The sequence below is a fragment of the Leptonychotes weddellii genome, chromosome 6, assembly GCF_054177405.1.
Source record: "Leptonychotes weddellii isolate Sample4059 chromosome 6, ASM5417740v2, whole genome shotgun sequence".
Taxonomy (NCBI): Eukaryota; Metazoa; Chordata; class Mammalia; order Carnivora; family Phocidae; genus Leptonychotes; species Leptonychotes weddellii.
This window is the reverse complement of record NC_138374.1, coordinates 120,063,555-120,085,876: the sequence shown is the minus strand read 5'-3', so window position 1 is coordinate 120,085,876 and position 22,322 is coordinate 120,063,555. Positions and strand designations below refer to the sequence as shown.

At 38.9% G+C, this 22,322-nt stretch overlaps 1 protein-coding gene and 1 long non-coding RNA gene across 6 annotated transcripts in view; one reads left to right on the top strand and one right to left on the bottom strand.

Moving 5' to 3' along the window:
- The window catches only part of LOC145722365 (uncharacterized), a 179,279-nt gene that overhangs the window by 60,186 nt on the left and 96,771 nt on the right, over positions 1-22,322 (bottom strand). For 4 of the 5 annotated variants that reach the window (XR_014146583.1, XR_014146586.1, XR_014146584.1 and 1 more), the window contains 2 exons: positions 15,642-15,790; positions 7-1,936 (listed from right to left, as the gene is read on the bottom strand). This is a non-coding gene — a long non-coding RNA (uncharacterized LOC145722365). Of the gene's footprint in view, positions 1-6; positions 1,937-15,641; positions 15,791-22,322 lie in introns of those variants that run through there. The other variant, XR_014146587.1, reaches the window with a different exon arrangement.
- On the top strand, positions 9,734-13,049 carry RGS2 (regulator of G protein signaling 2). The gene is made up of 5 exons (XM_006728428.3): positions 9,734-9,898; positions 10,920-11,021; positions 11,124-11,185; positions 11,744-11,910; positions 12,187-13,049. The coding sequence occupies exons 1-5, from the start codon at positions 9,789-9,791 to the stop codon at positions 12,379-12,381; spliced, it is 636 nt and encodes a 211-aa protein (XP_006728491.1). The 5' UTR covers positions 9,734-9,788; the 3' UTR covers positions 12,382-13,049.

Here is a 22,322-nt window from a genome sequence, read left to right as displayed (position 1 = left end):
AACAGGAACATGAATCAGAACCAGCATAAGAACAAGAAGAACAAAAACAAGAAGGAGAATAAGTTGTCTAGTGGGAAATACTGGCAAGAAACCAGATAATTATAATTCACTGGGTTAAGTAATAGGTGTTGTGGGAGCACTTAGGAGGAGCACCTTACCCAGACTTGTTGATGAGGGGAAGGAAAAATGTGTAGGTGATATCTAGGAGAGAAAGTTCATTTAAGTGATACGTGAAGAAGTATGAATAATATAGGAAATAGTCAAATGAAACCAGATGAAATCTTTTTTGAAAAAAAGATCCAAGTAGAGGGAAGAACAGTAACAAGGGTACAGAGGAAAAAGAAAGCATGGCATGTAGAAGGAACTTAAAAAAAAAAAAATGCAGTAGAATAACAGCATAAAGAACATAGGAATGGTAATAAAAGGCTGGAAAAGGCATTCAGGGGCCAAGAAAAAGGATCTTATAGGTCAATTTAAGGAATCTGGAACTTACCTTAAGGGTAACAGAAAGTCATTAGTGGTTTTAATCAGGAAAGCAATAATGATCAGACAAGTGTTTTAGTAAAATCATGCTGACTGAAAAGCAGATAAGTTATTGAAAAGGATTGATTTACAAGATGAGAAATCAATTAGAAGCCTTGCTTGGATCCATAAGAGAGTTAGAGAAGATAATAAGCAAAGTGAAAGTGGGAGTGAAGAGAAGTTTATAGTTCCAAAAGACATTTAAGTTGTAAAATTAATAGGCAGGATAGATTCAATCCAGGACTGAGAGAAGGTGGAAGTCAATGGTAACCACTCCCTCTCTCTATCCCCATGTTCCAGCTCAAGCACCTGAGTGGGTGAAGGTGCCATTCCCTGAGATAGAAAGCAAAGGCAAAGAAATAGGCTTAGGTGCAAAGATGGGAAACGCTATTTTTAACAAGTTTGTTTGAGTCATCTAAGTGAATCAAGCTAATGAACAACTAGCTATAAGGCTTTGAAATAAGGAGAGAGAACAGCATTTTATTAAGGATTTTTGCATCTATGTTGCACTCCAGTTTTATTTTCTTATGATGTCCCTCCCCCAACACTTACATACTCACAAACACATTTTCTCCTTTCCTGAAGCTCTTAAGCACTTCTCTGTCAAATCAAAAAGTAATGTGTTAAGGCGGTCTGTTTATATATTATATAACAAAAAGAAACCTTAAATACTTAATATTTAAAGAAAAGGGGGATACTCTACCCTGGTAACAATTTCACAAAACAGAGACGGCTTCCTCCAGTTGCTCCTTAGATTTTGTTACAGTCAACCAAAACCCCAATGAATCATGGTGTTCCCCAATAGACAGGATAACCAAGGTCTCCAGGAGGTGGAAAAGAGAAGATAAAAAACAAACTGTCAAGTTGACTGAAATTCTGGAGCTCTTACTTTCTGCTGGGTATTTCAGGACAAGAATTAAAGGCTTATCACCTTTCGGCAAGGTAATAGGAAGAATGACTCACTGCATCATTCTTGCACCCTGACACTGATGTTGATTTATTCTTTTAAGGATTATGATTGGTTAAAAAAAAAAAGAAAAGAAGAAGTTCTCTCAGAAAAAAATTATCTCCATCCTGTGAAAGATAAAGTTTTTATACCAGCTTGAGCCCCACCATGTTCAGGATATGAATTGTATTCACATAGTTCCTGCTCTTCAGAGAAGGAAATGAAAGTCTATAAATATGAACAGACTTTCCTGGAATATTGCAGTAACACAGCATTTGGTTCTGCTGAATCAGCATCTTAGACATTCAAGTTGTTATTCCATTGGACAGCAAGTGCTGTGAAGAGTTTCTCCTCCCCTGGTCAGTAGAATGCAGTAAGTTGGGAATACTCTTCTAGCCATCTCTGAGTTGATGTTCATTGTAGTAGGAGTTCATCTCTGTCAACTCACATGTACCAAGTAGACAGTGGCTAGAGAACCAAACCACAGAAACAGCAGAAATGGGTAAACTATATTGATGCCTACTCTACATCCCAATTCTAGAAAATCTACAATCTCCCTCAGGATCATGACTTCAGAAAGAGTAAAGACCACTAAATGAGATGTTGACATTTCATAGTCACAGTGAATTTTTTAAAGGGCAAATTGGATAACTGCATTTTAATGGCTGTCTTGTGCTCTGCCATTACCATGGGGGGGAAAAGACTGGACTTTATCACAGGTTATAAGATAAGGATGAGTGATATGAAGTGCACAACCAAACATTGAGCTCCACCAGCCTGTATCTGCTGACCCCCAGCTGACCTCAGGACACATGAGGGAGCCCGGCCAAGACCTACAGAGCCATGCAGCCTACCCCAGTTCAGATCGGCTAATCTCCAGCCTACTCCAAGATGCATGACTAAGCTTATCCAAGTCAGCGGAGATGTTCAGCCCAGAAAAAAACAGTGGACACCCAGCCAATCTTCAGACTTACTGTCAATAAGATTGAGTTATTAATTGAGCCAGACAAGGTCTGGACACCACAAGGCCTATGGATGTGTCTCTGTGAGGAGATGCATCCAGTTTCTAATACCTCCAGGGATGATTATCCTGAACAGAAGCACCCTGAAGGGTCTCTGCATCATCAGATGTTTTCCCACATGCAAGAAGGGTTTGAAAAAATCACGTTTTCTTCACTCATAGTTGGACTGTACATTCTTGAGAGGTGAAAACTTAAATTCCGTGTATTTCTTCCTTGTTTTTTAAACATAAAATTGGTGAAGTAAGTTGAAACCTTTGTAGTGGCCCCCATAATCTCTCCCCCACCCCTTCCCCTATACATTCAAGGCCAGCCAGACATGGAGGGGCTTATGAGTAGGAAGTTTTCTGTGGCCTCTATGGGTAGATAAGGCCTCTGGTTGGATTTTTAACAATTAAAAGCCTACCCTATGCAAATAAAGACAGAGAACTAACCACTAAAGTTTCTGCCCTTCTAGAGGAAAGATATCAAAATTTTTACAAGTTTAACCTAATTCAAGAAGAATTTTAAGACCCTGAATCTACTTTAATGGAAGCTGGACTCAAGAACAAACTATCAGAAATAGAAAAACTGGAGGTCATTAATAAAGACCTGGAAATCACCAACCCTTCACTGGGGTTTAAAATACAGACTTTTGGTAAAGGACTTAGCAAAGAAAAATCAAAATGTTTAGAACAAGTTGACATTAGGAGAAATATTCAGTGTTTAGAAGATGCATCAAAATATATCCAATTTCAAGTAACTATACCCATCAAAGTACATCAGAAAAGTGAAGAACAACTTCAGACAGCACCTAAAAACATGCTTTAGATGAAAATCCCCATCTTCATGTTGGAACAAAACTGTTTTCACAAGAAGCTAAAGGATAGATAGAAAGAGTGAGCAAACTTATTGGGGGGGGGAGGAAGTCTAAAAACAACATTCTATTACAAACAGGGCAATTTTTAAATGATTAAGAAAGCCAGGTCATTGTTAAATAAGAAAGATCCTGCTGTTCATAAAGAAGACAACATGGATGGTGGAACTTTGAAGCTGGGTATAACAAACCCATAAGGAAATGGAAACTTCCATGAAGATGAATCTTGAGTTTTGAAGAAACTGATGATGCTGGGGTAGATACAGCTGATCAAGGCTGGGTCAGACCAGTTGATTTTGCTGGCCTTACCTGGGTTTATTATAAAACTTTATTTAAAAACTCTTAAAGAACATGAAACCAAATGTACACTAAATTAACCAAAGGTGATAAAATAATTGATGCTTAGAAGACTGTAAGTCTCTAAATGAGACAGTTTCACTACAACCAGAGAGGGGAAATGCAGTTAGAAAGGAACAGACAATAGCCTCAGAGGCAACTTTCCTCCCTCCTAAACTGCACTGAGAAAAAGAAATGAATTTTCATCAAATATCCAAGATAGAATTCACCCTGTAAAGATAGTGGAGAATTCTTCCAAAATAGATCAAACAATTAGCCTGTGAAGAGCTGGACATTTCTAAAACATTTTTGAGGAAGAACTTAAAACATTTCAAAAAGTAACCTTACACCCCTGTTGTTCCCAAGGGGACATTTGGAAGAGCCCAAGAGGACCACCAGGTAACCCAATGGATGAATAGACCCCCAAGAAAGCAGGAATATCAGGCGATGATAGTACTGGATCCAGGATGCAATTCTCCCAGGGTGAAGACTACAGAGGCAAGATTCCTCCATTAGGTCACCCCCATCCTTAGCTCAGTGTATCCTCCACAGAAGCAAGATGGAGCTTGTCCTGGTGCTTCTTGAACTGGTAGATACTCAGGGCCTTCTTTTGATTCAACCTTTCCACCTTAATGGGTGACATGCTACCCTAGGAGCAGCACCAAATAGTGGGTGCTAAGAAAGCAGCAACAAGATAGGAAAGAGTCACCTAGGAAAAACTAGTCCTGCTACAAAGTGATGCTGAAGGCCAGCCCTTTGCACTACATCACTCAGGGCATGCCCCACACCGTTTGAACTTCCTTGCAAAGGAAGGTTGCTATAATCACTTCTACCCTAAAGATAGGCAGCCTAGGCACAAGCAATTTGCCTGAGATCATAACTAAAATAGTGCCAGGAACTGGCAGCTAAATGCAAATATCCCAGGTATGGACAAACCCTCCAATCATCCTGCTCTCCTAAGGGTAATTTATGAAAAGAAAAGCAAATTATTTTGTCTTTTGAAGCTGAGACTGTTATGAAGTCTGGTGCCATGGGCTCAGCATTTAAGACTTCAATATTTATTTATTTATTTATTTATTTATTTATTTTTTAAAAGATTTATTTATTTATTTATTTATTTGACAGAGACAGAGACAGCGAAAGCAGGAACACAAGCAGGGGGAGTGAGACGGGGAGAAGCAGGCTTCCCGCTGAGCTGGGAGCCCGATGTGGGACTCGATCCCAGGACCCTGGGATCATGACCTGAGCTGAAGACAGTCGCTCAACCAACTGAGCCACCCAGGCGCCCAAGGCTTCAATATTTATAATATGACAATTGTGTCAAGGCCTACTGGTATCTCTTTGAAAGCATTGTTCTTCCAATTAATTTTATTAATATTTGAGAATTTTTGTTCCAAAAATGGGTTTGGTAGAGAAAATCCACAAGATTTTAGTTCATTATGAAGTAGTCCATGGATCAAAAACCATTGAAAACCGAAGTCTAAAATGGATTAGTACTTTCTACATAGGGATAGTCCATAAACTGGAAATACCAGTGCAAAGAGATTATTTCTTAGATGAATTAGATTAGATTATTTATTAGCCCTTCTCCTCTCTCTCTCTCTCTCTGACTCTCAGTGATTAGTATCATATATAGACCTTTGAAATCTTGTATATTATGAACCCAATTTCCCAAAATTTCAAAAGGTAGTGAGTAGGACACTCTAATGATTTGACAAAATTCTGTGCACAGAAATTACAATCCCAGGCAGAAGAAACGCCAGGAAATAAATTCTTAGCTCTACCTCTGCACTTTGTAGGCAATATGTTACCTATGTAACTTATTTTATAAGAAGGGATTTATAACCACCACTCTCCCTTGAGATTCTGTGAAGTCCACGGTCACTGAAGACAGCAGTAGCAATGGGTATACACTAGAAATAATCCCCTAATGCAGACTTCATACAATTGTTCCTTTAACCTACAGACCTAATAACTACAGAAATCTATTAGAGGTATTTCAATACATGTTAGAATTTTTTATATGGGGGGAACAATAACATCACAATATTCCTGATGCTGATTTTCAAAGAAAATCTAGTTGCTTTAGTGAGGAAGGGGGTTATCAAATTTATTAGGCCCTGCCTGCATTTCAGGTAGGACATACTCCATACCATGGATTAATTTAAGGCAGAACCATGGAAATGCTCTAACTGTAATTACCAATACAAAGATTGGTAAAATGACTAACATCCTCTATAATACATGTCAAGTATTAGGTTGGAACTCTGATTCATTCCTGACAAAAACACTAACTTTCTCTCTTATCAGCTTCTGGGCATACAAATTACATTCTAAGAAAGACATTAATTATGATTTTTAAAACTCAGATCATATTAGGGGTGAAGAAAAGTACAGAATCTTGTGGGGTCATGTGTTTATTCTGTTAAAAAAATATTTCACCACCTAAAGCTAAATGAGACTTTCCCTCCCCCCAAAAAGAAAGAAAGAAAAGAAAAAAAGGAAGGAAAGGAGGGAGGGAGGGAAAGAGGGACTGGTGTTATACTTCCTCAAATATTATCAACAATTACAGTATGAAAACTTTTCATCTTTTCCAATTACTTATCACACTCTTTGCCACATAGCATTTAACTTCATAGGGGTTTTTTTCCCCCTTTCATTTAAACTCACCACCAACTTAAGATTTTGTGAGGTAAGCAACAGTTTACAGCTTTTACAAATTTAAGAACTAAGATATCTTATTGACTGAAAAAAAACAAAGCATTTCTCTAGGTTCTTAAATTTCTAAAGCCTAAGTATGAAAGTTATTCTGTATAAACATGTTTAGCTAATAATAATTCATAATTCTTAGTAATAATAGCATACAGTGGCGAGAGCATACAGCGGGGAGAATTGTGGCAGGGGAGACTTTTGCCTTCCATATTCTACTTTCGATGTTGCTAGAAACTTGTATTTTTCATTTGCCTTCTTCTGTAATTTAATTTTTTTTTTTAATACAAAAAGTTCAAGAACCACAGGGAGAACCTCCACCACCCATGTGTTCAGAGAACCTCGCCAGTAGAGGGCATGGTAGATTCAACATTGAAAATGTATATTCTCAAGCAAACCAACTGTGGTTTTGCTGTGCAGTATTTACAGCCTATTGCATTGTTTCTCCTGCCACCACAGAATGGAAAATATGTGTCATCTTAATATTGAGCAATCCCATTTACCTAAAAGCCACTTGCAACAAAAAGACAAAAGGAAGTCATCAAACATTGTAGCTTTTGCTTTAAACCTATGTCTGCTGCCTTTATAAAAGACATTAACACGACAACTTTTTGACTGAAAGTTTTCTCAGAGTGAAACAGGTCTTGCCTTAACTCTTAAAATCACCTTTACATACGGGAATAATAAATCATTACACATTCAGATTTACCAATTGGCCTCACAATTTTCAGGAAAAAAATTAATTTGCTGCCACTTACATCGGTTGTCAATTGGTAATGGTTTATGAAAAAAGCGGATAATTTCATTAAACACAAAAACATCTAGAATAGTCTATATTTAAACCAGTTGCTTATATGGATATGTATGTAATTACTTTTATGAATACATTGAGATGATTTAACTTCCCTGGCTTGGAGATCTTTGAAAAAGTTGAAATGGCAAACTGTTTGTTTTCCTTATATGCTTATTACCCAGAGAGCATGTATTAAGTATCTCTTATGAGCCTAAGACTTTACAAATCTCTGGGACATTATTTTGATATTTTAATAGTATTTACAAATTTATAACCTAATTAACTCTGAGTTAATCCTTTAATGATTTCTCTACCTTGAATAGTTGTATTTCCTTTTTCACACATATGCAAATTAATACCAAACTTCTGTACTTTAGAATTCACAAAGGCCCCTCACATGAGTCACATGACATCTAATGAAATTGGCAAAAAAAGATACATTACTCTTTGTACAAATGAGAAACTGGGGCTCCAGGAGGTGTGATGAGACTGTCCCAACAGTTACTTAGCATTTATTGGTTAAGCTGAGACTCTAATTAGGTCTCCAGACACAGATCCAGCTCTCTCTCCTTGCTGTCTCTTTGTCAGAACTCTTCGACCTTCCACTGTGAATGAATTCTACCAGCCAAGGTTTTTTTGTTTTTGTTTTTGTTTTAACATGTAACGTATTATTAACATATAATGTATTATTTGTTTCAGGGGTACAGATACAATCCAAGGTTCTAAGTGAATAATGTATTAAGGTTTATACTGGCAAAAAAAAAAAAAGCGCAAGTGCCTATTTATCACACGTATTTAATAAATAATTATTGAATAATCAAAGTGAAAATAGATGGAAATACTATGCAAGGTTCTTTTAGAGATAGAGTATATGCATGAGAAAAATAGCATTCTAACATTTCACAAACATGTTTTAAAGTATTTATTACTGAAATCTAAATGATTTTCCTTTCTATAATAAAGTTCATGGCTGTTCTCTTTAGTAATTATTGCAGATTTTACCCTATCAGTCAAACTTGGAGCTCCAACTACTGGTAGCTTACTTTAAGAAGTTAAACTATTTCCAATTTTCTTTCTTTTTTTTTTTAAGATCTTATTTATTTATTTGACAGAGAGAGACACAGTGAGAGAGGGAACACAAGCAGGGGGAGTGGGAGAGGGAGAAGCAGGCTTCGGCTGAGCAGGGAGCCCGATGTGGAGCTTGATCCCGAGCTGAAGGCAGACACTTAACGACTGAGCCACCCAGGCGCCCTAGTTCCAATTTTCTGCAGTTCTAATGCAAAGCAGGGAGAATATGTGTAGCCTAACATTGCTGTGAATCTTATTTTCTACTGAAATGCTTGATGGGGAAACCATTTGAATATTCCATTGTACAGTTCTGTTACCTGAAATCAAGTAATTGCTTTGAGGTTATTTATTGTGGAGGTTCTCTGTTTGTCCTTCCCAATCAAAACATTTAAAGCCAGGTACAGCAGAGCTGATTTTTGAAGAATTAACAAATTAAACTTATTCAGGTAAACCACTAACGTCTCCTTCTCCTCCTCTCTACCCTCTCCACCCCTCCCCGCTTTGCAAGTTAAGTAGTTCTGGTAAATTCTAAGCAAACCAAGAATGACTCATGAGGAAATCCTGAGTCCTTGCACTCTTAAACGAGAAGGGCTCTGGCGCATTACAATTGGGAGGTCTTGGTGTTTCCATCTCAGCAAGAGATTTGTGATTTCTGTTCTGGAAGGAAAAGCAGCCAAGGACTCCGGAGAAATAACCCCACGGACAGACCCAATCAGGTATCTTTTGGTGATCAAAAATGCACACCCAGTTAAAAACACTGTCATCTGATAGTCACTTTCTCCGTTCCTTCCCTATTTATCGTTCATTCCCACACGTTTTCCAAGATGCACCGGCAACCTGCCGGTAAGTAGAGTAGATCACACCACCTGTCCTTGAATCGACACAGTTCCTCTCTTTCATCTTTTCCTTCCCCCCAAACTAAACCGAGTCTCAGAGCGGAATAGGTGAGGGTTTCCCAGCGGCCTCAGTTTGCCAAACAAGAAACGAGGTGTGGGAAGAGGGCGCGCTCTCAAAAAAGGGGGTAGAACATCTTAATTCAAAATAAGGCAATTGCACCCTGGTTCGCCACAAGCAAGTTTTTCCCGGCGGGGAATCAGCACTCCCCTTCGCGGTTTGGAGCACGTAAGCGTGGGGGAGGGGAAGAGAGGGCGAGCGTCCCCACCGGGCCGCAGCCAACTTTGGCTCCCTCCCTTCGCCGGGGGCCGCCACTCCTTGGCAAAGGTCACCGGCCGTGGCTCACAGCCAGGTTTCTCTGCCTGATCCCACACCAAACCCCGCTAGCCGCCGCGTCTGGCCCGAGTGCGCACGAAGCAGGGGCCGCAGACGTCAGCGGACCTCGCTTCGAGACCCTCCGGCGGCGCCGGTGACTGCCGCAGGCCGGGGCCGACCCCGCCCCCGGGCCCGTCTGCAACCGACCAATTAGTGCCCTCTGGAGGCGGGACCGGCGGCGTGAGGCCCCGCCCCAGCCCCGCCACCTCTAATAAACGCGGCCGTGCGCGCCCCACCGCAAACAGCTGCAGCTCCAGCAGGGGGAAGATAATGCAAAGTGCCATGTTCCTGGCTGTCCAGCACGACTGCGGATCCATGGACAAGAGCTCCGGCAACAGCCCCAAGAGCGAGGAGAAGCGGGAAAAAATGAAGCGGACCCTGTGAGTACGGCTTTCTTTTCTCTCCCGCCACTCGCTGCGGACCTGGCTCTCCGGGTTTGCTGCAAACGTGATACATTCGGGCTCAAAAAAAAAAGAAAGAAAACTATGTAACCTGCGCTTCTGCAGGAAAAAAAAAAATGTGGAAAAGGTCAATTTGCTAAGTAAGGTTAAATCTGTGTGGTATGTACTGATTTTGTTACGTGACCGAAGGACTCTCGGGTAGTTTAGGAACTGAGAAAATTTTTGATATGGAAGCGGTGGTAGATGCGCCTAAGAAATTGGGGGGTTTTTTTTTCCCCCTGCATTTAAAATAACATCCGAGAGTCCTGCGGCTGAAGCGCATCCCCAGCAATGGTACCTTGCATTATAAGTTTTGATCAACTTACACAGCTTCTGAAAGGAGTATTTTGGTCGATTCTGATTATATTCGTTTTAAAATCGTTTTTGTTTTTTAATGGAACTGCATATCTCAGCCACTAAAGACTGTGAAATCATTGTTATGCATCATCTGCTTAAAATGAGGATTGTAGTTGGCGGGGGTGGGGGGCGCTCAATCACACACACCCACCTCCCTCAAGGCTTCTAGTGTGGTCCAGAGCCTCCTGCTTAAGGGTAGAAGGGAAATGAATACCGACTGGCTCCAGGCCGCTCCACTGTAGGTTTCACGTATGAAATGTCTCAGAATTGTAATTAAGGCTGCAGAAAAACTGCTGCCTTTTGTGGACCAGAAATAGCATCTGCCTTTTGAAGTATGCCAACTGAATTCCTTTAAATACCCTAATAATTTTAGGTAGTCTTACCCTTAGTTATAAAAGTAGTACTTCTGTTCAGATGAATGGATGAAACTAATTTTGTTCAGCACATAGGTGCTAGGTTTAAAGTAAGACTGACTTGAAGAATTCTTGTTTTGTCATATTTAGTTTGTAGCTAGCTACTGAGTGACTTTATTTGGTAAAAATGCCTTCAGCTGCAGTAGCAGTTTAAAATGTTGCCACTTAGTGAATATCTTTTTTTTTTTTAGATTAAAAGATTGGAAGACCCGTTTGAGCTACTTCTTGCAAAATTCATCCTCTCCTGGGAAGCCCAAAAATGGCAAGAAAAGCAAACAGCAAACCTTCATCAAGTAAGTTGAAAATCTTGTACTTGCAAATATGAATAGCTAGCTACTGTGCTGAAAAGAGGAACTCTGATATGCACAAGCTAATGCGCAGACTTTCTTTTGCAGGCCTTCTCCTGAGGAAGCACAACTGTGGTCAGAAGCATTTGATGAGCTGCTAGCCAGTAAATGTAAGTTAACCTGTTGAATTTGATCCATTTCAAGTATCACACGTCTAGAAAGGTGTTCACACAACAGAAGAGCAGATTGCCCAAGGGGAATTCAGCTTTACAATCACTAAAAACATAATGCCTATTTTTCTCCTTTATTTCCTAGTATTTAACCATGGAAATGCATGGTTTATTCACTGTAGGTAGGAAAGAAAAACTAGCCAAAATTGTAGTGGCAGTTGCTCTTCCTTGAGGTTGAATCAGCTTTTCCACTGCATACAATGTTTCCAGGAGGTTTAGTTCCCAGAGAATTTAGGTTCCCCTATAAATATTTGCATTAATAGCAAAGTTAAGTATTTCTATTTTTGTCGCAGTTGCCAACTTAAGCATTTTTCATCTTAGTCTTTAAAGAGCCAAATTCTGAGGATTACAAGTTTGAGTGAAATCGAGAAAATTGCTATCATCCAGAAATAATAAAATATAAGGGTGGGAGAATGGTAGTTCTGGAAAAAATTAAGGGATTAATTGGTCACCCAATTCACATTCTGTATGCTTTTTTTCCCCCTCCCTTTTCCCCAGATGGTCTTGCTGCATTCAGGGCTTTTTTAAAATCTGAGTTTTGTGAAGAAAATATTGAATTCTGGCTGGCCTGTGAAGACTTCAAAAAAACCAAGTCACCCCAAAAACTGTCCTCCAAAGCAAGGAAAATATATACTGATTTCATAGAAAAAGAAGCTCCAAAAGAGGTGAGGGGGGGAAATAAAAGTTCTTCATTGCAGCATATTTTGAACATTCTTAGCACCAGACAAAAGACATCAAATTAAATTAAAAGGGGGGAGGAGTAAAATTGTTTTTAAAAACTAATTTTAGTTTTTAATTAGATTAATTTCATTTCTTCAGTGACCTGGCTAGTGAAGCTCATCACACATTGTAGTTTCTGCTTCTTGTTTTCAAATATCAAATAGGTATCAATCTCTAGCTCTGAATATGGAATAAACCACTTTTTTTTTTTTTAATTTCAGATAAACATAGACTTTCAAACCAAAACTCTGATTGCCCAAAATATACAAGAAGTTACAAGTGGCTGTTTTACAACTGCCCAGAAAAGGGTCTACAGCTTGATGGAGAGCAACTCTTACCCGCGTTTCTTGGAGTCAGAATTCTACCAGGACTTGTGTAAAAAGCCACAGATCGCCACAGAGCCCCATGCCACCTGAGATGAGAAAGGGAGCCCAAAAGTGGAGGACATTTCATTTATTTCCTAAGGGGAAAGGCTGTGACCTGCCAAAAAGACTGACCTTGAACTTAGCCTGGGTGTTCAGGAAACATCACTCAGAACTATTGATTCAGAGTTAGTGAATCAGGAAGCTGGTAACTGTCTAGGAGAAGCTTGTATTGGGACAGCTTCCGTAGCTGTGTCCAGAACACAGGGAGAAAGTGGTCTGCATGTGGTGGGTCTCACACTGGGAAGGCAGGAATGTGAGACCCCAAGGTATGATGTGATACTGTTGGTCCAAAAGCATTTAAAAAATCAATAGGTCTGGGATTATGTGGCCTTAGCTAGCTGGCTGTGTATCTTTCCCTAAATCAGTCCATGTTACCACATAGTGGTTTTAGTTTTAGTTATTTAGGAATAAGTAATATTAAAATGTTTACTGTGTGCAAAGGTGTTGAAGTTCTTAGGACTACAGATCATCAGTACTGTTGTCTCATGTAACACTAAAACTGAAACGGTCTGTGTTTGAATTGTTAAGTGGTTTAATAGAATGAGTGCTGTCGTGTAGGAAACTACATTGTCCATGATGAGTGCCAAAAACTGTCCTGAAGGCAGCTAAACTTTGACGTGGTCTTTGAATACTTTTAATAAATTTATTTTGATAAATAATGTCGTTGAATATTGGTTCAGATGTAGAGATTTTTTTGTGGGTTGTGGGGGGGTGAGGGCTGTTAAACTGGAAATATGTTAGATACAAGGGAAACCTCTTTCCAGTAATGAAGAGGTATCCCAGGTGATGTGCCTATTCAATCTGAATTGACAGTGCTCAGAAATGAGAAGTGATAGGAGTATGTCTTCCCTGCAATTACCTCTTTTTTAAACCTAATAAGCATATGAAGACCAAGAGAAGTCAGACTACCTCCTTAAAACCACCCTGGGATCAAACTTTCTAATATAACCTTGTTTAAAAAAAAAATTCAAGTTTATTGTTAATGAAAACAAAAAAAAAAAACATTGACCTTAAAGCCCTTCAAGGGTATCTACTAAAGACTAGCTAAGTATAAGAAGTAATATAATGGAGACAAAGCACCAGAATATTTCATATAATTCAGCTTCTCAAATGAAAAAAAATAAGGTGAAAGTAGGCCTGCCTTTTATATTTCCCTTGGTTCTAAGTTCCCCCACAGGGTACTGGCATGAACTTCCAAGATGCATACCTGAAATTGTTCACCTCCATGATCAATACAAAAATCAGAATTTTCCTGATTCTCCTGCCTTCATTTGGCCAATAAAGAATCTGGTTATGTTACTTTAACTAATGATGAAGGCAAAAGAAGCACACTTTTGTTTCTTAATCTAGGAATGTGCTTTTTTCTGAGTTGATAGTGAGGGCCTTGAATCTGTTATTTTTCAGACTGGTTATTTAGAAAAGGAATACTCTTCTCCAGGAGGCTTCTTTTCCAACCTCCCTGATTACAGTCTTAATTTTTAAAAAGAGTAAGAGCCCTCATCTCAGATTTGCAAGACCTAAGCCTAAGTAATAATTTCTCATAGCTTTGTGACCTCGGAAGTCTTCATCTTCCCTAGTTCCTCAATGTACACCTTCCTTTCTATCCCACTGCCCATGAGGTAGTAAGGGGCTTTAGAAATTGTAAAGCACTTAAAAAAAAAAAAAAACCATCCTGATTTGCCAAAAGAACAATTGACGGGCGCCTGGGTGGCTCAGGTCATGATCTCCAGATCCTGGGATTGAGTCCCACATCTGGCTCCCTGCTCAGCAGGGAGTCTGCTTCTCCCTCTGCCCCTCCCCCAGGTCGTGCGCTCTCTCTTCCTCTCTCTCGCTCTCTCTCTCTCTTAAATAAATAAATAAAATCTTTAAAAAAAAATTGACACCACCACCATCACCCCCACCACCCCCATAGTTTAAATACTGTTTTCATTGTGCTTCCACTAATTTTCATTTTAGCCAAAGTGTCTGGTACTGACAGGCGTAAGGTCCATGAAAGACTGCCCCCTGCACTCCTGCATCACCAGCAACCAGGATATTACAGAATAGGTGCTCTGTAAATAGTGGTTGAATCAATGAATTCTGAAGGGTTATTGACAGAGACATTTTTTAAGAGAATAAATATGTCAGGTCTGCCTATGCCTTAATTTGGAAAGGTTTTGGCCAACAGAGAAACTCAGGAGTCATAACATATATTCAATTTGTTACCAAGTCCTATTTATTTAGCTCAAATATATTTCTAGCCTACTTTCCGTGGCCACCCTGAACAAAGATGCCAACATCTGATGCATGTCGAGACTCAGCTCATTCTTACCCCTTCCCCCATGTGCCCCTGCTTTTTAACTCTGGGAATCCTTTCAAAACATAAGCCTGATCGCAATTGTCTCTTGTTGCTTACAAACCCTTGACAGGTTTTCCAAACAATTAGGATAAAGGCATTATCCCTAATATGGCCTAACACCTGCATGGTTTGACCCCTCCCTCCACTCCAACCCCGTGTTCGCCATGTCTCCCCAGCTCTGCTGGCCACACTGACCTACTTCCGTTTCCACTGCAGGTCGCGTGCCCACTGGTCCACAGAGCCTTTGCACGTAATAGTCCTTCTGCGTGGAATTCAATTTTAGCTCTTATTCATCATTCACAGATCAGTGCAATTGTCACTTCCCTAGGGAAGCTTTCCCTGACCTCCTTACCTAGGTCGGATCCCTTTTTAGACATTCTCATAGCACCAGCTTCTCTAATTTAGAGTGCTAATAGAATTCTCACTAATTTGTAGGATTATTTGATAATTCTATGACTTCTTCAGATTGTGGATAGCACAATTTGAGGGCTGTGTTTTTTGATGCTCATTGATGAATCCCAACACTTTGCCTGACACACAGTGGAAGCTGCATAAATCATTGCTAAATAAATGAAGGAGTATTAAAAGGTCTTATAAATAAGTTTTGATGAAACAAGAAGTATCTACCAATGCACAAGGAAATAATTACAAGGTTTTAAAAGGCCCATTGGCTCAAATGTCTGAAAATATCTGTAGAGTTTTACCTTTGGCAAAAAAATCAATACCTCTTATTCAGCATGTTCTCTATAACTTTTGGCCTTTAGTCAAAGGAGAGGCCAGATTATAGTAACAAAAAACAAGAGTTTTGACTTTTTCAGGGCTGCTAAAAGCAAAAGCTTTATTCAGGTGGTATTTTCCAATGTTCTCTAGTGTGGAACAAACAGAAATAGATTTAAGATTAGAAGCCACATACCTCCACAAATAAATATTACTTAATGTTCCAGTTTCTCAGAGTTCACGCATTTAGGATCCACAGTCTATTCATTTTGATAGTCTATTTCATTTTTTCATATATTTTAAGCTCAGGAGCATTTCAAAATACAGCAACTTCATGCAGTCCCACTGAAAAAAAAAAATAGAATTGTGTATTATCTGTCATGTGAGCATAGGGAGGCAATAGATGAGTTTCAGGGACGTGGCTTAAAGCAGTCACTCAAAATTTCATAGGAAATGGGTCTTTGAGAGGGTTTTTTTGTGTGTTTATCTGTTTTGCCACAATGTTTGATCAGTGCGGGCGGTGATTCTCTTACAGATGGGGATGCATTGTGCATTTGGACTTTAGGAAAGCCCCACCCTGTGCCAGGAACTAGCCTGTTTCTAATTTTGTTTTCCTGTGTTAGACCAATCGCAGATTAAAAAAAGAGTTAGTTTGACTTAATAGAGAACTTCGCCGCTATTAAACGGCGAGCTTTGACCTTCACGGAGATTTCTGTATACTGGTCTTTTGACAACTTTGGAAAACAAGTTTTCATGTTGTTGTCAATGGCAAGGAGATGAGGTTTATTTTTGGCATTCTAGCTAAGGAATAACTTGGAGTTGCTTGAAGTGACAATAACAGACCAAAAGAGTGTCTCCTGTGACCTGACTGGTAAAAAAAAAAAAAAAAGGAATCACTTGCAGGGTAAGAGGTGCATTGTAGATTAAGGTGACAAGATTCAACAAAGTTCAGATATTAGTCATTTTGGGCCCATGGTCCAGCATGACCAGACCACACTCCACAGAGGATAGGACCCAGGATGGGTATAGAAGTGTAGCCCAGGACCAGGTGATAGAAGGTTTTGAATATTAAAGGTTGGGATTTTATTCTGAGACAATAGATACCAATCTCAACTAAAATGTATAAAAATAACTTGGGCAGCAACTTGAAGGATGAATTGGAGGCAGGGAGATGAGCTAGGAGACTGCACTAATAGCCCAGATAAGAAATGCCATGTGCCAAACCAGGACAATGCTACCCAACAAATAATTCAATGTGACAATAGCAGATTATATATCACCTGCACTATGCAGAACACTAGTCTATGCCATAGAGGGAATAAATATAAAGACATGTAAGACATACAGCTTGTCCTCCAAGAGGCACCCATTAAATATCTCACAAAATAAGGGGCACCTGGGTGGCTCAGTCTGTTCAGTGTCTGACTCTTGATCTCAGCCCAGGTCTCAATCTCAGGGTCATGAGTTCAAGCCCCGGGTTGGGCTCTGTCTTGGGCGGGGAACCTCCTTAAAAAATATATATCTCATGAAATAATGTACAAAAGTTAAAACATAAGGTAGGCTATGACTAGTGATTAATTACCAAAAGAAAAATGCAAATACCCTTAGCTATAATCAGTCAGGAACAAAACGAAGTGGCATTGTTGATGAGATTTAAAGAATGAGTAGATTTAATAAGGATGAAAGAGAGAGAATTTGGGGTGGAGAAACAGTTTAAAATAGGGGAAAGCAAGATTAGATCTTGCATTGTACTATGACATTTTTGAAAAGCAGATACTTTTTGTGAGAATGTATATTTGAAAGCTATTTTGTTGATTCATTTTTTTGGCAAACATTTATGCAGGGTTTCTCTGGGCAAGGAAGATGTGAAAGAGCAAAAGAAATGGTCATCTACTGAGAAGGACAGGAACAGAAAAGCTGGAAGCTCAAGCTCAAAACTAAAAGCTACACTTTATTTTTCTTAAAAACAGATTTCAGTAAGATGATCGACCAGCCTAGTCATCAGGCTCTATGAAATCTTCCTTCAGGACATCCCAGGCATCTTTCCCTTCTCCTACTATAGCCAAGCTTACACACCATGGTCGTCATTCCTTCAACCGCACCTGAATAGACCTCAGGTTCTGCGTCCTGCTTCTAACTCATTCGCTAGACTGCCATTTGAACATTGATCTCCTCACACCACTCTTATGACCAGAAAATATATGAACTCTCTGGTATCTCCCAAATCAAGGTAAACTCCAATACCTAACAATAAAAATTCTCTACTATTTGTTTTTTCTGCCTAGCCAGTCTTACTTCCTCACCACTGACCAGAAGCAACCAATGTTGGATTTTCTTATTGTTCCTGAGATTTTCTCCCATTATTAGATCAAATTGTCCCCCTTGCTTAGAACTGCTCTCCCTTCCCTTAAGTTTGACTCATCCCTGAAGGCTCAGATCAAGTCTCACCTCTGTGAAAGGTTGCCAAGGTTGTGTCAGTATCTTCCAACTAAATGGTCAATAACAGTACCATTTTGGCTTATTTTACTTAATTTTCAGAGTAATTAGTAAGGTTCCAAACATGAAAGATACTCAGTACCCATTGATCACTGATTGACTGATTAGCTCATTGATTGATTGATTCACAAACTCTTCCATAAAAATGCATGCAGTGAAAAAAAAATACAAGCAGCGATATAAAAAAAATTTTTTCAGGAGTCTGCAAAGCTTTTTATTTTGGCTCTACATTTTCGCCTTGCAAATTTAGAGGTGGGGAAAAAAAACTAAACTATGTGGATCTTGGATAATATCCTAACATTAGATTTTCTGGAATCCCAAGTTAATCTGATATTTATATGGTTTAAAAAGTGCACTGACCTATATGGAAACTTCCCTTAGGAGTGAGGCTTGTGTGTTTCCTTAGCTGGTGTATATCTTAGACATGTACAGACGTTATATCAGAGTCAAAATAATGAAAAAGAGAAAAGAGCCAAATAGGAAAGTGAGAAGAAACTATTGGCTTCCGTCTGCTATGCGGTGAGAAGGAACTTGGTTTTCTTGGTTGTTGTTTTGTCTTTCTTTTTTTTTTTTTTAATGCATTTGCAACTTCCAATCTCAGAGACCCATTCCACTTCCATCCCAAATGATTCTCTCAGTCTTTAGCTTTGGAACGCAACCACAAATTTTCTACAGTAAGTGCATTTTGAAACTGTGATACTGAAAAAACTAAGAAAATATGCAGTTTACATGATCTGTGGTAGAGTCTGAGAAAAACCAGGTATAAAGCTTTGCTTTCACAAGCAGGTGGTGCTTAGTTGACCTTTGCCCTCTCACAGGGAAGTTTATGACTTTAAATTTCCATTTGGCACAAACCAGTGCATTCTCATACAAAGTGATTTTACAGAAGTGGCCATTGAGCATGGTAACCTCAATGTTGGGACTTAAAGTTCTACCCCTTTCTTAGTTCTTCTACTTCTGTTTTCGGATTCCAGAACTTCACAAACCCTGTAACATTCCACAAAAGTGCAAGTAAGGTGATTAACATTGTAGGATGGCTAGTAACAATAATTTCAATAACAATTTTGGTCTTCATACAACAATTTTTAGGAAAAAAAGTCAAAATCTATGTACTATAGAAAATGTTAATGTTGATGAAGTATCTCTGAACTTTGAGTCATTTTTTTAAATCCAGAGAATGTAGAAAGAGCCCAGAAACAACACTGAGGATAAAATGAGAAAAGTAGTGCTATCCAGTAAAAAAAATGCCACATATATAACTTTTAATTTTATAGCCAAATTTGAAGATGTGAAAAGAAACAAATGAAGTTAATTTTAACAGTATATTTTATATAACCCAGTATAATCAGAATAGTACTATCATTGCAACATGTGATCCATATAACAAATTATTAAAGAGATAGGTTATATATTTTTTCTTATTAAGTCTTCAAATTAAGTCTTATTAAGTCTGCTCTGTGTTTACACTTACAGCATATTAAAATGCACACTAGTCACATTTCAAGTGTTCAGTAGCCACATGTGGTCAGTGGCTACCTTATTGGAGAGCATAGCAGTAAAGGCTGAGTCTGAGGTGATAGATCATAAACCAAAATAAACTTATACTTCCTGTCTTATTTTTTTTCCAATGCCCAAAATACATTTCATAGTCAGTGGTTCTCAAAATTCTTTACCACCATGTTGCCTTTAATTAGGAAAAGTGTCTTCTATTTCCCATATGAAGGCGATGAAGCTAGATTGCCACAGTTCAAATCCCACCTCTCTTACTTGCTGTGACCAAACATGGACATATTATGGAACATTTTTTTTTGTAAAGTTTTATTTATTTAAGTAATCACTACCCCCAACATGGGGCTTGAACTCACAACCCCGAGATTAAGAGTCACATGCTCTTCCAACTGAGCCAGCCAGACACTAACTTCACAGTTTCTCATCTAGAAAACAGAGGAGTAATAGACTCCCTTACAGGTTTTTTTGTTCTTTTAATTTTTTTGAAATAAATGGATTGATACATGCAAAATGCTTATGGCGGTGCTAGCAAACGATGTTTAATAATAATATTATTTAAGAGTTACCTATTAATACTACTTTGCATCATTTTCTAGACATGATGGAGATCAGTAAATATTGTTGACTGGAAGGCCACTAACTCAGTTAATATGAAAATCCTGACTTGAGTGAACCAGTTTCTCAAAAGAACTGACTCCTTTGCTCATTATAATTATTTTTTTTATTTTATTATGTATTTTTTTTTTTAGAGAGCATGAGCAGTGGGGGAGGGGCAGAGGGAGAGAGAATCTCAAGCCAACTCCCCACTGAGCTCTGAGCCTAATTTGGGGCTCGATGCCCACGACCCTGAGATCATGAGCCAAAATCAAGAGTCAGATGCTCAACAGACTGAGCCACCCAGGTGCCCCTAGAATTATTAGAATTAGAATTAGAATGTTGCTTTCATGCATTCAACAATATTCATCCAGGTACCCAACGGAGCAATGGACAAGATCTACGATCTCTGCCATCAGGGGAACTTCTGCTTCGGTGGATTGCCCCTGCATGTTTTCCTTACTTACATCTAGCACTTGGATGATTTTGTCTGCAAGTATTAGAAAACCCCAATCAAACTGGCATGAAAAATACAGAAATTCAAAGCTAGGGTAGGTACAAGTCCTGGTGCACTCAGACCTCCTGCTGTTATTCGGCACTCCCTTTCTCTCAATCCTCCTCTATACTTCAGTTTTGTCAACACAGTGGCTTCCATCATGGTCACAAAATGGTTGCCGTTAGCAAGGGCAGCAATGGACACCAAAAGATTGCTTCTCCAACTATAGGGAAAAAAGTTTATTTCTTAAGTCTAATTAGATCAACTTGTTGCAGTCCAGAGAAGAAATCATACACGGATTGACTTAACGCTGTGTTTTTGAATGATCATGGGTAAGGGTATAGAATCACCAGGATTCAATACTACTCTTTAGTCTAGGAGTGGGATCATGCCCGGGGAAGGATGGGTAGCTGAAAAAATTTAGGGTTTTGTTAGAAAGGAGGAGGTGAAACTGTGTGGTCAATCAGCAGTGTTTATTACGCAATTCCAAGAGGAACTTGATTGGTATATTGTTCCCAAGTCACTGAAGGGGCAGTCTATGACTCAGTAAGCACTTGGGGATGTCACAAAATGGGTCACTGCACCAGAACACACATGATTTTTATCCTGACAGCATGAATTGTTGTCTTTATCATTTCAAACATGGCTGGAAAATATTAAAGGAGCAAATAAGTGTAATACAAGGAATAGCTTTAGAAATCTGATTTGCAGCTCCACTTCCTAAAGTTTTGTGTGTGGAAATGTCCCTTCTATGAGCCACAGTTTTCTCATTCAGCTCATCCCTTAGCCTCAAGTTCTGGTGAGGGTCAAAGGATAGAATCAGTGTGAAGGAAATCTGTAAGCTTTAAATGCAAAATAGAAATCATGTTATTATCATTAACAGGAAAATTCAAAGCTTTCAAGTTTGGGGGAAGGCAGTTCTCAATCCTGTATCTTTGATTTCATGGCCTTCAGTTATTGTTGATATGATTTAATATAGGCTTTACGTTAACGTATGATTTTTGTGTTCCAACTACTTAGACAACAACATGCATTTCTTTTGAATTTGTACAAACTGCTACAAAAATAAACACTTCCTCGCTCAAAATGCATTCTGCAAAGGTTAAAAGGAAAACATGTAAATATTCTAGGTGGGACTGAACAAAAAGATTTTTTTTTTTAAGATTTTATTTTTAAGTAATCTCTACACCCAACATGGGGCTCAAACTTAGAACCCCAAGATGAAGAGTTATATGTTCTACTGACTGAACCAACCAGGTGCCCCTAAACAGGAGCCCTACTTCATTTATCCTACCTATATCCTACATATTCTTCAAGACCCAACTCACATTCCCCAGGCACGCCAGCTTATCAATCTTTGCCTCCAATACTTCATTCAACAAAACCTTGCTGAGTACCTACTGTGTGCAAAGCACTGGGGATACCAGGCTGAATAAAAGAGAGAGGTTTCCAGCCCCTTGTGGAACTGACATTCCACTGGAGTCAATGGATAACGAACAAGTGAATAAACAAGATAATTCTAGATTATGACAAATGCCTATGAAAGAAATAAGCTAATCAGTCAGATAGGAAAGAGATGGGGTGGTCCGGGAAGGCATATTTGAGCTGTGTAGTGTTGTTAGATGCTCCCTGAACTTGTGTTGACTGACCGGTTAAACCAAAGCCCGGTTCTGCTTTGCAACAAGTCCTCTTTAAATAAGAGCCTTTGAACTTGTTTTAGCTAAGCCATAATTTTTATTAATTCCAAAATAATTTTTACCTATAAAAAGGATAATTTTTTTT